The sequence below is a fragment of the Callithrix jacchus genome, chromosome 5 (assembly GCF_049354715.1).
Source record: "Callithrix jacchus isolate 240 chromosome 5, calJac240_pri, whole genome shotgun sequence".
NCBI lineage: Eukaryota > Metazoa > Chordata > Mammalia > Primates > Cebidae > Callithrix > Callithrix jacchus.
In genome coordinates this window covers 143,461,336-143,474,854 of record NC_133506.1, presented here as the reverse complement: position 1 = coordinate 143,474,854, position 13,519 = coordinate 143,461,336, and the positions used below count along the sequence as shown (strand labels likewise).

Here is a 13,519-nt window from a genome sequence, read left to right as displayed (position 1 = left end):
AAGATGCATGCCATGTGATTAATATGAACCTCGCATCTTGCAGTGATTATAGCAACATCAAGGCAGCATATGAGGCCATGAAGAATGTGGCTTGTCTGATCAATGAGCGCAAGCGCAAGCTGGAGAGCATCGACAAGATAGCTCGCTGGCAGGTGTCCATCGTGGGCTGGGAGGTAAGTGGGAAATACCCCGCATCACCCCATGCTACTGGGGTGACTCATGAAAGGTGACTCCTGCACCTTTGATCTGGTACAGACACACTATGAAATCTATGATCAGTACCTTGTATTCTTGGCTTTAATGGTATGTATACCATTCATGGTAAATGTATTTTGAGCTGTATTGTTGAATTTAACAATCAACCACTTTATAACCGATGCCTATAGGAAGTAAAATCTGAAGAATGTCTGCAGTTAATTTTTTGCTAAGCCTCTGTCTCTCCTGATAGAGGGAGCTCCATGGGAATAGTAGAGGACAATTCAGATGCAGCCACATAATATAGTGGAAGTATGGGGGACTCTGGAGTCCCTGCTCACATGTGAATCCTATACAATCTGGGCCAGATAAATTTTTTTTATCTTATCAGTCGTGGAAGAAAATATCAGCTACCTCATAGGCTTTGAGGAGCATTTTATGAGACAGTATAGGCCAGTCACAGCAGCTCACACCTGTAATCCCAACACTTTGGGAGGCCAAAGTGTGAGAATAACATGAGCCCAGGAGTTTGAGACTAGCCTAGGCAACATGCCAAGACCCTATCTTTACAAAAAAGATAAAAAATTCAGCTGGGCATGGTGGCATACACCTGAAGTCCTGACTACTCAGGAGGCTGAGTTGGAAGGATCACTTGAACCTAGGAGGTTGAGGCTGCAGTGAGCCATGATCACACCACTCCACTCTAGCCTGGGTGACAGCAAGACTCCGTCTCAAAGAGAAGACAGTACAAATACAATGCCTATAATAATGGTCCAGCGAATCTCTCTCTCTCTCTCTCTCTCTATTTATTTATAAAAACAACAGTGATAATAGCTAGCACCTGTATGTGTTTACCACATTTTTGGCTGGCACTGGTCTGAGCCATTTGTACATATATGAACTCATTTAACCTCTCCACAATCCTATGAAGTAAGCACCGATATTATACCCATTTAACAGATGGGAAAACTGAAGCACAGAAAGGTTAAATAACTTGCCCAAGACCACACAGCTCAAGAGTAGCAGAGGTGGATTCAAACCCAGGCAGGCACCCTGGCTTCCAAGTCCATGCTGGTGACCACTGAGCTCTACTGCCATTATCAAGAATGACAAGCAGATGCCATTCAGGCTGTTTTTTTTAGACCAAGCCACATTGATTTTTACATCTATTATTTAATTGGTCAGAACTCACTGTCCACAGCATTGAGAAAGTCTGGAGCAAGAAGTTAGGTTGTTAACTGAAGTAGGTTATAGGTGGTGAAAATTAGAGAGAAACACGTACATTTCAAGGGCCTTACAGGCTTCTGGCGTTTGGGCAGGATCTCAGAGAACATTGAGTCCAACTCTCTTATTTCATAAGTGAAGAATCTAGGGCACAGAATTGCTCTGAGCAAGTAAGTAGAACTGTTTTGGAGTCAGGCTCTTTTGGCTCCAAAAAATATTGTGTATGAGTGAGATTAAGGGAGAATCCAATCTTATATAACGAGGGCCGGTGTCATACCAAATACCATAAAGTAACACTGGATTAGATTTCATCTAAATATTGTAAGGGGTGGGTTCTCTCTGATTTTGGACACTGACGTTTAGGGGATAATTTGTCAGAAGTTAATTTCTTACTGACAAGTTACCATCGGGCCTTTTGTTTCTACGATCCTAAACAAGTTGCAATTCCAGGGAGCTGCCGTACATCAACACAAATGTCAGCTCCACAATCACGGTCCTGTGTGCCCTACATGAACACTCCGTTACGTATAAGCCTAGTGTACTCTCACTCTCGGAGGCCTGTTTGGGTCAGCTGCTGTTTCAGATGAGTGGGTTCCATTAATTCGGCATGCTTCTTACCAGAGGCTTCAGGCAAGGAAGATCCCTCAGCTAACACAGAGGCACCATCACATTTTCCTAGTGAGTAGGAAAAAAAGGAAAGGAAGAAATTTCAGGCACCAGGAGACCAATAAACCCAGGTTGATTAATAAATAACCTGTGAGGCCCTGCCCACTTATGATGGGGACAGGTGGTGGGCAGTCTCAGGTAACTAGAAAATCTGAGAAGCATTGTGTGTCCGGAGTCTCTTCGACCCAAGGAATTAGAATTTGGAGTTTGGTCTTTTTTTTGGTTTTGATTTGTTTTGTTTTTTAAGAGAAAGGTCTTGCTGTGCCCCTGAGGCTGGAGTGTACTGGCATGATCACCACTCAATGCAGCCTCACACTCCTGGGCCCAGGACGTCCTCCCTCCCTCGGCCTCCTGTGTAGCTAAGACTACAGGCGTGTGCCACCATGCCCGAATAATTTTTAAAATTTTACGTAGAGTTGGGGTCTACGTAAAATTTTACGTAGAGATGGGGTCTTGCTATGTTTGCTGAGGCTGGTCTCAAAGTCCTGTCCTCAAACGATCCTCCCACCTTGGCTTTCTAAGTGGCTAGGACTACAGCTGTGCTAGAATTGGAAGATCTTAAGGTGTGTTTTCATCCTTCCAGGGACTGGATATCTTAGACCGAAGCTCAGAATTGATTCATTCTGGGGAACTGACCAAAATCACTAAGCAGGGCAAGAGCCAGCAGCGGACGTTCTTCCTGTTTGACCACCAGCTGGTGTCCTGCAAGAAGGACCTGCTGCGCAGGGACATGCTGTACTACAAGGGCCGGCTGGACATGGATGACATGGAGCTCGTGGACCTGGAGGACGGGCGCGACAAGGACTGCAACCTCAGCGTGAAAAATGCCTTCAAGCTTGTCAGCAGGACCACAGATGAGGTTCATTTGTTTTGTGCCAAAAAACAAGAAGACAAGGCGAGATGGCTGCAGGCCTGTGCAGATGAAAGGAGGCGGGTGCAGGAGGACCAGGAGTTGGGTGAGCAGCCCTTGGCCCTGCAGGCGCCTTTGCCTCTGCCTGCTGGAATAGCTTCCTTCTCCAGCCCCACGGGCCTGCTCTGCCCAGCCTTCTCCCTCAGAGCTGAATCCCATGATGGGGAAAAGACGGGATGTGCAAACCCTGACTACCTCTGAATGTGCTTACGAGACAGACCATGTCAGATGTAGTTACTACAGGCAACATTTATTCAGTATTTATCTTGTGCCAGACATTCTGTGGCCCGTTTATAGAGATTGTCTCATTGAATCCCTACGAAGTGGTTACTGTTGTTATACCCACTTTATAGGTGAGAAAATTAAGGCCAATGGAACTGGCCCACTCTGGCACTGTGGCCACATAACATTTAAATCGAGCACTTTGGATGCCACATGCAGGGTATGAAGAATAAATAATAAATAAAACCAGCTCATTGTGACCCCAGAGATGGAGCCCTGCTATGGTGACCATCACTCAGGCCATCAGAAGTATCACATGATTCTGGAGGCCTCGGCCTCCCCTTTGGCTGTGCCTGTGCAGTACCTTCATTGTGCCTCACTGCCACAGTGGATCCACACCCAGCAGCCCGCCTGCACACTCCCCATCTCTCCTATGAAACTCAGGATGCCATGCCATCCATTGCAGTTAAAGCAATGATCGTTCACCCCCAGTGTTACATTCATACTTCTTTGGTTTGTCTTCCTACCTTCTGTTGACCTGAAAGTCCCGTGTGGCCCCATGAAACCCAAGCCGCCTATGCCTGGCATTAATGATGGCAGCACCCACAGTCTCTGGACCCCGTTTCAGTGCCTCCCAAGCTGTTTAGGGTTTTGAGCACAATCTGTTGAATGGAAGTCAGGGTGTCACAGTGGAGGATATTCATCTCTGCAGCCCAAGTGAGCCCAGCCCTCAAAAGCCGTGGTCCAGGATGGATACACCCCTCCCCCCCTTGCCCACTGCCATGAGGATGGCAGAACTGAAAACCAGGACGTGCTTTTTCTGTCCTTCCCAGCCACTGGCTCTAAGCTTGGATATGGAATTGGGTCTTACCCATAGGAGGTTTTCAGAGATTCTGTAGTAGAGTTGGAGGGATTTACAAGTTGGTCAGGCTAAAGCAGAAGCTGGGATCCATCTAGTTGGAAACTCTCAATGGGTGGGCGCTGGTCTGGACTTGGGCCACTCCAAGATACAGAACTCCCCACATCATAGGCAGCCCCTTACACCAAGTGTCAGGGTGTCCTTTAGACTAAGAGGAAATCTGATTCCCAGCAACGGCCATAGATAAGTGGTGCAGACTCTAGGGCCCCATTGGAACAGGGCTAATCACTCTCTCATGCCCAGAATTCATTTGCAGATGACAGTTACTAAAATGCAGAGCCACAAAATCTTAGTTTTACTCATCATATGATGTTGTCTAGTGCAGGCCCTGAAGTCATCTGTAAGTCAGAGTGTTTGGATTCCCGAAGATGGCACTATTTATGGGGGAGGGGGGCATCCTACACAGTTGCAGTGGTGCCTCTCAATAGAAAGGAAAGGAGGGGCCTGACATGAAGCCTTTTGCCATGTGATGCTCCACGTGCTGGATGTCAGGACAGTCCAAGACAGATGGTGGGCATGTGAAGGAGTCACAGCCAGGGGAGTGGAGTGGGCAGAGGCAGAAAGGGAGCCTCAGGAGCAGGTCAGGCAGTGTGAGTCACAGACACAGGGCCCGGGTCAGCTGTGCCAAGCTGGGGCAATTACGTGCCTCCAGGAGGAAGGCTTCCTGTAGGAGAAGGCAGGGCCCCAGCACCCAGCCCTGGCCACTCAGCTCTGTCCTTCCTTCCTTCTTCCCCATGTCCTGTCAGGATAAGGGTTGCCTCTTCTTATTCATTTGCAGGGACTCTTGTTTCACCCAGTTCACGAGCTGCACACAGACACGGTCACATGCTCTGGAACTTTACAGTGAGGGAAGGCTCAGAACACACTGACACTGCCGGGGTATAGAATCTGGTTCCCACTACTCACATGGTACCTTTGTTCAGGGTGGAACTTCTAATGTGCAAAGCTCTCATAGTGCGTGGGCGAACAGGTCCCGGGACCCTTTCCTCTCCTTTCCTCCCGGGGCCTCATCATTTAGGGTTATAGTTGGGATGACCCTGTGTGAACATTGGCCCAGGAGTATCAGACTTCACACACACATTCTGCATCGTCATGAGCACCCCCCAATTTCACTATCCAAACTGTCTGAACAATTTGCAGGACAATCACATGGCCACCTTGGTGATAATCCTTAGGACCTCCCCTTTTCCGATCTTCAAGCTGTCTCAGGTTATGCGGGTAACCTCAGTGCTAATATGGAATGTGATGCAGGTTTTGCTCTGAAACATATCCACGTGTTCTGAATATATGTCACATTTATTTCTAAATGCAGGAATGGAAATTTCAGAAAACCAGAAGAAACTTGCCATGTTAAATGCTCAAAAGGCAGGACATGGAAAGTCAAAAGGTAAGTTATGGGAAGGCTTTGTCTCCTTAATGCCTCTCAGTATTCTCATGAAAATGGGGAATATACTCCAAGTTGTCAGCCTGTGACCAGCTTGGAGCAAGGGGGACAGTAGGAGTTAGAACTCAAAAGGGCAGGTCCAGAACAGAGGCAGGTGAAGGTGGCCTGCGTTTGGTCTTGAATGTGCATCAGTGTTTGCTCCCATTGGAATGTGGGCATAGGAAACCTTCAGAAGTGCTGCCAGAGGATGGTGGGCCTCCTTGCCTGCCTGGGGGCCCTTGGCTCCCCTTCCTGGAGGGCTAATGCTGTGAGCCACCAGGTCACACACATCACCAGTCTGAGGCAAACCAACGACTCTTGCATCTTTTGGGCACGAGAGAACAAAATCTCAAACCCCAAACTGTTTGTCAGCTGTAGGCTGGAGACAGTCTCGTTTAAGTTAGAAAAAGACGTCAAGGTTCGGTACATCGGGCAAGGAGTTAGACAAAAAAAGACACGTGAGCTGATTTAGGGCAGTGATTCCCTAACCTCCATGCACGTTAGAATTCCCAGGCAGCTATTCAAAATGCTGATGCCAAGGCCACATACCCACGGGTTCTGATGCACTAAGTTTTGTCCACACTACAGGTAATGCAGATGATCTGGCCCAACAGGAATTCAATAATAAGGATATTTTTCCCAAAAAATATGCGCTGCATTCTTAGAAATTTTATTCCAGGCATCTTTCTACTTTAAAAGGGATTTACTGGCCAGGCGTTCCATCTCTACTAAAAATACAAAACAAAACAAAAAATTACCTGGGTGTTCTGGCGTGTGCCTGTAGTTCCAGCTACTTGGGAAGCTGAGGCAGGAGAATCACTTGAAGGAGGCAGGGGTTGCAGTGAGCCGAGGTCGCACCACTGTACTCCAGCCTGGCAGCAGAGCAAGACTCTGTCTTACAAAAAAAATACAGGATGGAGGTTTGCCCTACGAAATGTATCTCTTTTGGTATTTTCCTGACTGCAAGTGCAAAAACAAAGACAGTGAATCCCAGAACTGCAATAGGCCACCGACTACTAAAGAGCCAGGAAGAACTCATTCCACACTTAGCACTCCTCTGTTTCCGCCCTGCAAATGCAGAATTTCTTTTACCCACTAAGTTTCAAATAACTTTAAGGCAGAAAATCCCATGTTATTAATTTTTTTAAATTTTCACTTCTAATGTCAGATGACTAGTAAATTAATTTTTAAGAATATTTTGTTTTCTCTCCATATCTTCTGAGAGTCACTCACCCAGCAGCCGAGCTCCTCAAGAATGGAAGGACTGCTGACATTGACAGGTGGCCACCGGGACGCTGTGCCTGGCTTATCTGGTTTCTTCCTTTCTGCCACCCTGGGAGATAGGGCGAGTCCTCTGGCAGGTCAGGGGCAGGGGCAGATTCTGAACCAAGGCCTGCCTGCTTCCAGAGCCAACCTTCTTCGTGCCATGCTGACGTTTACACAGTTACCTTTTATTCTAATTGCTAATTTTAATAAACCTTCTAAATTACCTCGCACAGATTGAAAATACCTACTCCAGTGAAGTTTTGATTAGAGTGATCAGGTATTGGGGGCACAGTTCTAAGCACTTGTATTAATTTTTTAATTCTCATAGCAACCCTTTAGGTGCTGCAATCCTTATTTTAGGGATTGGGGAACCAAGGCACAGAGAAATCAAATAATGTGCCTAGTAATCCCAGCTGATAAATGGCACAGAAGGATTTGGGCTGGGGCAGCGTGAGCTCCAGACTTCCAGTTAGAGCATATTATTGCTATTCACCTTGACTGCCAGTCTGGCTCAGATTCTGCCACTTCCTGCTGTGTGTCCTGGCAGTTTCTTTCCTTGTCAAGTTGTGGTCATAATACCCTCGTTGGAGGTTTTTTAGGAGATTTCAGTGACAGAGACTGTGTCAAGCTCCACACAGAGTACCTGAATGTAACAAGTGTAGCTACTGGACCTTTTTTGGTTAATGTGAATTAAGAATGAGCTCTCTACAAAAAAGTATAAAATTAGCTTGAGGTGGTGACATACACTTGTAGGTCTAGCTACCTGGGAGGCTGAGGTGGGAGGATCGCTTGAGCCTTTGAGGTAGAGGTTGCAGTGATCCAGGATCACCCCACTGCACTCCAGCCTGGGCAACAGAGTGAGACCCTGTATCCAAAAAAGAAAGAAAAAGAATTAGCTAAGAACTTGGATTTGAAGTCTGAGCATTTTTATCTTTTCCCTTTTGGGTTAACAAGTGACCCTCAGTCCCTGTTCCATCTCTCTCCCCTCCCGAGTTAGGCTACGGCGGGTGCCCCATGGCCCCACCGCACCAGGGCCTGCACCCCATCCACCAGCGCCACATCACTGTGCCCACCAGCGTCCCCCAGCAGCAGGTCTTTGGCCTGGCAGAACCCAAGAGGAAGCCCTCGTTCTTCTGGCACACCTTCAATAGGCTCACTCCGTTTCGGAAATGAAAACGGGAGGCCGCACTTCCACGGAGGTGGCTGTCAAGAGGACAGCTGTCTTTGTTTCTTGTATCCTTCAATCCAGGGAAAGTTTATTGGACCCAGTGATAAAAACTTCCTTTTTGGGATCAAGGAAGGAGAGAAAGTCTTGGACTCACCTTCAGTCTTTGGAGACCCAGCTGCCTTTGTGGAAGGGAGGAGAAGGTCATGACACACAGCTTTATCCTGCACAGAAAGCCCCATGACCCGCTGTGCATGGCCGAGACGTGGGACTCAGTACTGTGCTCTAGAGTGAATGGTGAGACAGCAGCTGTAGCCACCCCTGCTGCTGATGAGCACGTGCCTGCTGCAGGACCAAACACAGCGTCCAGGGCTTTGTAGTTCCTAAGGAGTGATGAGGTTAGAGGATCACTTCTGCATTTGATTTTCAAGGATGTCGTGCAGGCAGGGTTGACGCAGTGCTGCGCATGTCTGGTCACACTTAGAAAGTGAGTTCTGTCTCCCTTCTGTAACACCGGGGACCTACAGCTGCTATGGAGTCGACTGTGGTGTCCCGGCATCGTCGGTGTCCACACAGGTGCTGAATGGTAGCACAAATGTCATCTTGCAAGTTTCCTCTTCCTGCAGGCAAAGGGGAGTGAAACATGGTGCTTCTGTCACCTTGCATCGCGGTCCTCAGTGCAGAGTGACTTAAGCATCCTTAAGAATCCACTGCTTTTCAGGCAAGGAGGGAGAAATCCTACTGCGCACTGGCTTTGTCTCAAAATCGGGTTCCCTCCTGCCTGCACGCCTTGAGTGACTCCAAGTGGAAATCACGTCTAGCCCACACACTGTAACCTTAGAAACTGCCGTTCAAGGCTGGGCATGGTGGCTCACACCTGTAATCCCAGCACTTTGGGAGGCCGAGGTAGGTGGCTCACCTGAGATCAGGAGTTCAAGACCAGCCTGGCTAACATGACAAAACCCAGTCTCTACTAAAAGTACAAAAGTTAGCTGGATATGATGGTACATCCCTGTAATCCCAGCTATTCAGGAAGCTGAGGCAGAAGAGTCTCTTGAACCTGGGAGGTGGAGGTTGCAATGAGCCGACATCTCACTACTGCACTTCAGCCTGGGTGATAAGGCGAGACTCTGTCTCCAGGGGGATAAAAAAAAAAAAAGACTGCCATTCGGACAACTGTTTGCAACATAAAAGCTCATTTACTCTAATATACGTGATACAGTGAACGTGAAAATACGCTGGTGGGAAGGCATTCTCAATGAGCCGCACTGCTGCTGACGTCATTCTTACCATTGAAATCACAAAGACAGGCAAAGCAGTCCTGCTTCTTGGGAATCGGAAGGTGCCTTTATCACATAAACCCAAACAGTGGGGCATAACTGTGCCACCTGAGCATGTCAGCAGGCTTCTGAGGACTTGTTCTTTATAAAAGAGACCTGCACAAAATATCTAGGCTCAGAGATAGCAGTCTTTATTAAGAAAGGCCATGTGGGCTGACACCTGCAGATGATCCTCTCCTTTTCTTTGTGTTGCATATTTTCATGACATAACTTTTAACCATGTCTAGAGAAGGCAGGCTCTGCAAGAAAGATGCCCTTTCAATCTGCTCAGTGCCCTGGACAGGAGATACTATGTTACACTGTTAGTGGATTTCTATTTGAGAAGCTCATTTTTTTTTTTTTTTTTTTGAGACAGAGTCTTACTCTGTCGCCAGGCTGGAGTGCAGTAGCGCAGTCTCGGCTCACTGCAACCTCCAGCTGGGTTCAAGTGATTCTTCCGCCCTAGCCTCCCAAGTAGCTGGGACCACAGGGGCGTGCTACCACGCCTGGCTAATTTTCATATTTTTAGTAGAGACGGGGTTTCACCATGGCCAGGATGGTCTCGATCTCTTGACCTCATGATCCGCCGCCTCGGCCTCCCAAAGTGCTGAGATTACAGGCATGAGCCACCGTGCCCGGCCCGAGAAGCTCATTTTTGTATGCGACTCTTGGAAAGTTCTTTTTTCTAACAGGCCCATGTTTGAGAATAAACAAATCTGCAATGTCAAAGACAAAGGTGTATTCAGACTCCAGGTGTGTGCCTCCTCCGTTCTCCCCTGCAGCCCCCCACATCCAGAGCCAGTCCTGAGGGGTGACATCATGCATCAAGGAAAAATGACATTGGCCCTCTCGGGTGGACCCTTGGAACATTCTGTGACAGCTGATGGCTGTGCTGTGCCACCTTGGCACACATGCTTAGGGCAGCATTGCCGAGGGTTACTGTGCCCCATGGCTGACCACCCCTGGGTTGCTTCTGTGGACTGTCATGCCACCTGGAGTCTCCTGAGACCGAAGCTGCTGCAGGAAGGAGCTTCTGAAGAGGTGCTGTGGCGTGTCAGGGTGTGTGTGTTTCCTTCTTGAATACACACCATGCCAACTGTAGTTGTGTTTATAGAACTGCCCTTTTTACTAACAAAATGCAATGGTATATTTTGGAGGCTATACTTAATATGCTTTTCCTGCACACCCCAGCAATAACTGTAGAGGTCTCTGTGCTAGCGTGGTTTGTACGTACAGCATTTTGAACAAATTGTTTTAAATATAAGAGAATTAGTTTAAGGAAGAAAAGAGTCATTTGCTTATGTTACATTTTCCGTGAGGATTCAGTTTAAGCAAAGAGTCACTCTTAGGGCTTCCATTTCCTAATGTTATTCATGGGTAATGAAGAAATGCTTTACATTTTCTGGCCAGTCCTAATTTATTTTCCAGCTGAGCCCTAACCTCCGGTTCCCACCTACCTCCACAGACTTCCTAACACAGAACCATGAATACCAGGACGTGTTTTTGTTAAGTCAGGTTCAATTCAAGTCCTGAGGTTGCCCCAGTCAGTTTTATACAGTGTGAGGGTCTCTCGATTAAATCTCTCTCCTAGGTAGATCCTACTTGGATGTACAGGTGATTTTGAAAACTGTTAACATTTTTAAAAGGTTAGAACATCCTTTGACTTCTTGAAAATCCGTATGTCTGGCTTGGTTATCATTACCACATGCCTGAGTTCTTCAAAGAATGGAAGGCTCAAGTATTCTCATTTTCTGTTTGCCAAAATTCCTTCCTGATTCGAGTCACATGTTCCACTTGGAAAACAAAGGGAACCGAGCGCCTCCTCCATGGACAGTGTATGAATTTCTTTGGGAATCTTGCTCACTCCAGCCTCTCCCTTTCTCTCTTTTTAACCTGACATTACATAGTATCATAGATGGTCCAAAAACAGAAAAGATGACAATATTTTGATGAATTTCACCTATTCATCACGTCTCAGAATTTGTCAACTTTGTTGGAAGACAGTTGAAATAGCCTGGGGTCAAAAGCAATCTTCTCCATTTTGATCATACCAAAAACCTATCACAACCTTGCAGTAGATTACAAGCAATTATAAAATCATAAAATTGAATGTTTGCAGAATCCTGGAGCAATAGCTTTCCTTGTCTTTGGCCTGCAGACTAGAAAGAGGGCGGCACTAGTCTGCCGGAGCTTCCCTGGGATACTGGCCACGTGGTTTATTTTCCTTAGATCTGATGTTTGTGTCCCGTGGGTAGATCTGATTTTGTAAACATTTCACCACCATCGAACACTATTTCTGAATAGTGTGCTGAAAATCGATCCCATGCTTGGTCAGGAAATCCCCACATCTTACATGACTATTATCTAGACACAAAAGGGCATTTAATTCAAAATTTCGTTCACAATGTAAATATTTTGTAAAAGCCAGCTGACCCAGCTTTTTACCAGGTGGAAGTCTTTGCAAACCAAATTGCTGATATTCCTTCATACAGATCAACTTGGTGTCCCAGCCAGACTAGAACAGCGTAATTACCTGGAGTGAGGGGGAGTGTTTCTGTTGCTTGTCAAGGAGAGAAGAAACCTACAAGTGTCCTTCAACGGACAGTGCCAAGAAGTGAGAAAAAATGTCCTTTCACTAACTCACAGGCCCGGGATGCGGGACCCAAGTCAACTAGGTGAACCTGCTAGCAGACCCAGCTTTCCCATAATGACCGAATCTGCAAACCATTCTCCCTATTGAAGTTTCCCTTGGCTAACTGTGTTGTTTTCAGGATGCGATGAAAGTGGCTTTTAAAAGGCTTTGGAAAAATAAGTGGAACATGACTTATCTTGAAGGAAAAATAGCAAAAGCTTAAATATTTGATGTAGGTTTACTTCGCTACAACATACTTTACACTGTTGCCTCTAGTTATCTCACAGGCATTGACATTTTGTATTTAGAAAATACTTTATTTCTAATCTTTTTTTGTAAATATTAGTGTCCATCCATTGTGTATGACTTGCTTATTTACTTTGCAAGGCTTTGGGCAACCTTTTAGCTCATTAACTTTAAGATGATGTCATCTATATAGGTCAAAGGGTGGGACTTCTGAACTGAGGAATTCGCTGTTGACAGCTGAAGTATGGTGTACAAGATTGATGTAACTTGATATGTATTTTTGTTGAATGAAGTTTTTTGTAAAAAGAAATTATTTACAATGTTATTTGAATGATTTTTTAAATGCTGTGAATCTATATTTGTTGTTTTATATATTAAAATTAATTTGCCAAACTGGTTCTGGTGATGCATTTGAGTAGCAGCCTTTAGAAGGAGGAAGTGGAGAGCCGGGTGCGGGGGCTTCTGGGATTTGTAACTCCTCTGCTGCCCTGATGTCCCTAGACTTCTCGGCAGCAACAATCATCCCTGCAGGAGCTCCATGTAACCACTGGGTATGTGTGGGAGAAGGAAGGCTCTAGGGCAGCCTAGGAGGGCCCCTGGCTTGTCCTTGGAGTAAGAGGGATGTGGAAGGGAGCAGTGGGATGGGGCCGCTTTTGCCAGGGATGATGGAGAGGACAACAGAACAGACTGTGCCCTCTGACTGCCCCTGAAAGCTAGGCCCTGCTGCAGGAGCTGCGCTAGTGGCCCTGCTCACTAGGCCTTTGGGGTGGGTAGATGAGGATTTCCTTCTCTAATTAAGAGCTCAGAAAAGCTAAGTCAACAGCCCATTGTTTGCCGTGGCTGTAATCAGAAAAGGATTCCTATGAAGGCTGCCAAGTGGCTACTCCCCACTTTTTGTTTACTCTTAACATTCACCTGCTTCCCAAAGTGACCTGCTCGCCCTCTTGGGCTGCACTGGGGAGGAGCCAGCCCCGGAACCCATAGGGCAGCGTATAGTGGCACCTTGTGAGGGAGTGAAAGAGAAGGCGGTGGCATTTGGTTCCAGAAGAGTTGTGGGAAGTTGACCTAACACAAGCGCGCCCCTACTCCGCACTGGCGAGGCGGGGAAGCTGGAGTGAACCGAGCTGAGCCTTGGCCACGCAGCCCTGGAGGCTGGAGGCGCTGCGGTCAGGAAGCGCCCGCAGGATGGAGCCCTTTCCCCTGCGAGCTAGGGGCCAGGGTCCCGACTCCTGAGCCGGCTTCCCACGGACCCCAGGCCCCGGCAGGGTCCCGGAGGGGGACGAGCCCGCGGGGTGGATAGGTGCTGTCAAAGCGGGGCCGCAGGTCAGGTTC

General features: G+C 47.2%; 1 protein-coding gene across 11 annotated transcripts in view; it reads left to right on the top strand.

Annotated features, from left to right (window-relative positions):
- Nucleotides 1-12,580, top strand: part of SPATA13 (spermatogenesis associated 13) — a 326,284-nt gene extending 313,704 nt beyond the window's left edge. For 8 of the 11 annotated variants that reach the window (XM_035302346.3, XM_078375182.1, XM_078375178.1 and 5 more), the window contains 4 exons: nt 44-173; nt 2,669-3,041; nt 5,449-5,523; nt 7,823-12,580. In XM_035302346.3, coding sequence (XP_035158237.3) covers nt 44-173; nt 2,669-3,041; nt 5,449-5,523; nt 7,823-7,998 — 754 coding nt within the window. In that variant the 3' untranslated portion in view covers nt 7,999-12,580. Of the gene's footprint in view, nt 1-43; nt 174-2,668; nt 3,042-5,448; nt 5,524-7,818 lie in introns of all 11 variants that reach the window. The other 3 variants (XM_078375179.1, XM_078375181.1, XM_078375184.1) reach the window with 1 other exon arrangement.
- Nucleotides 12,581-13,519: the final 939 nt, after the last annotated feature.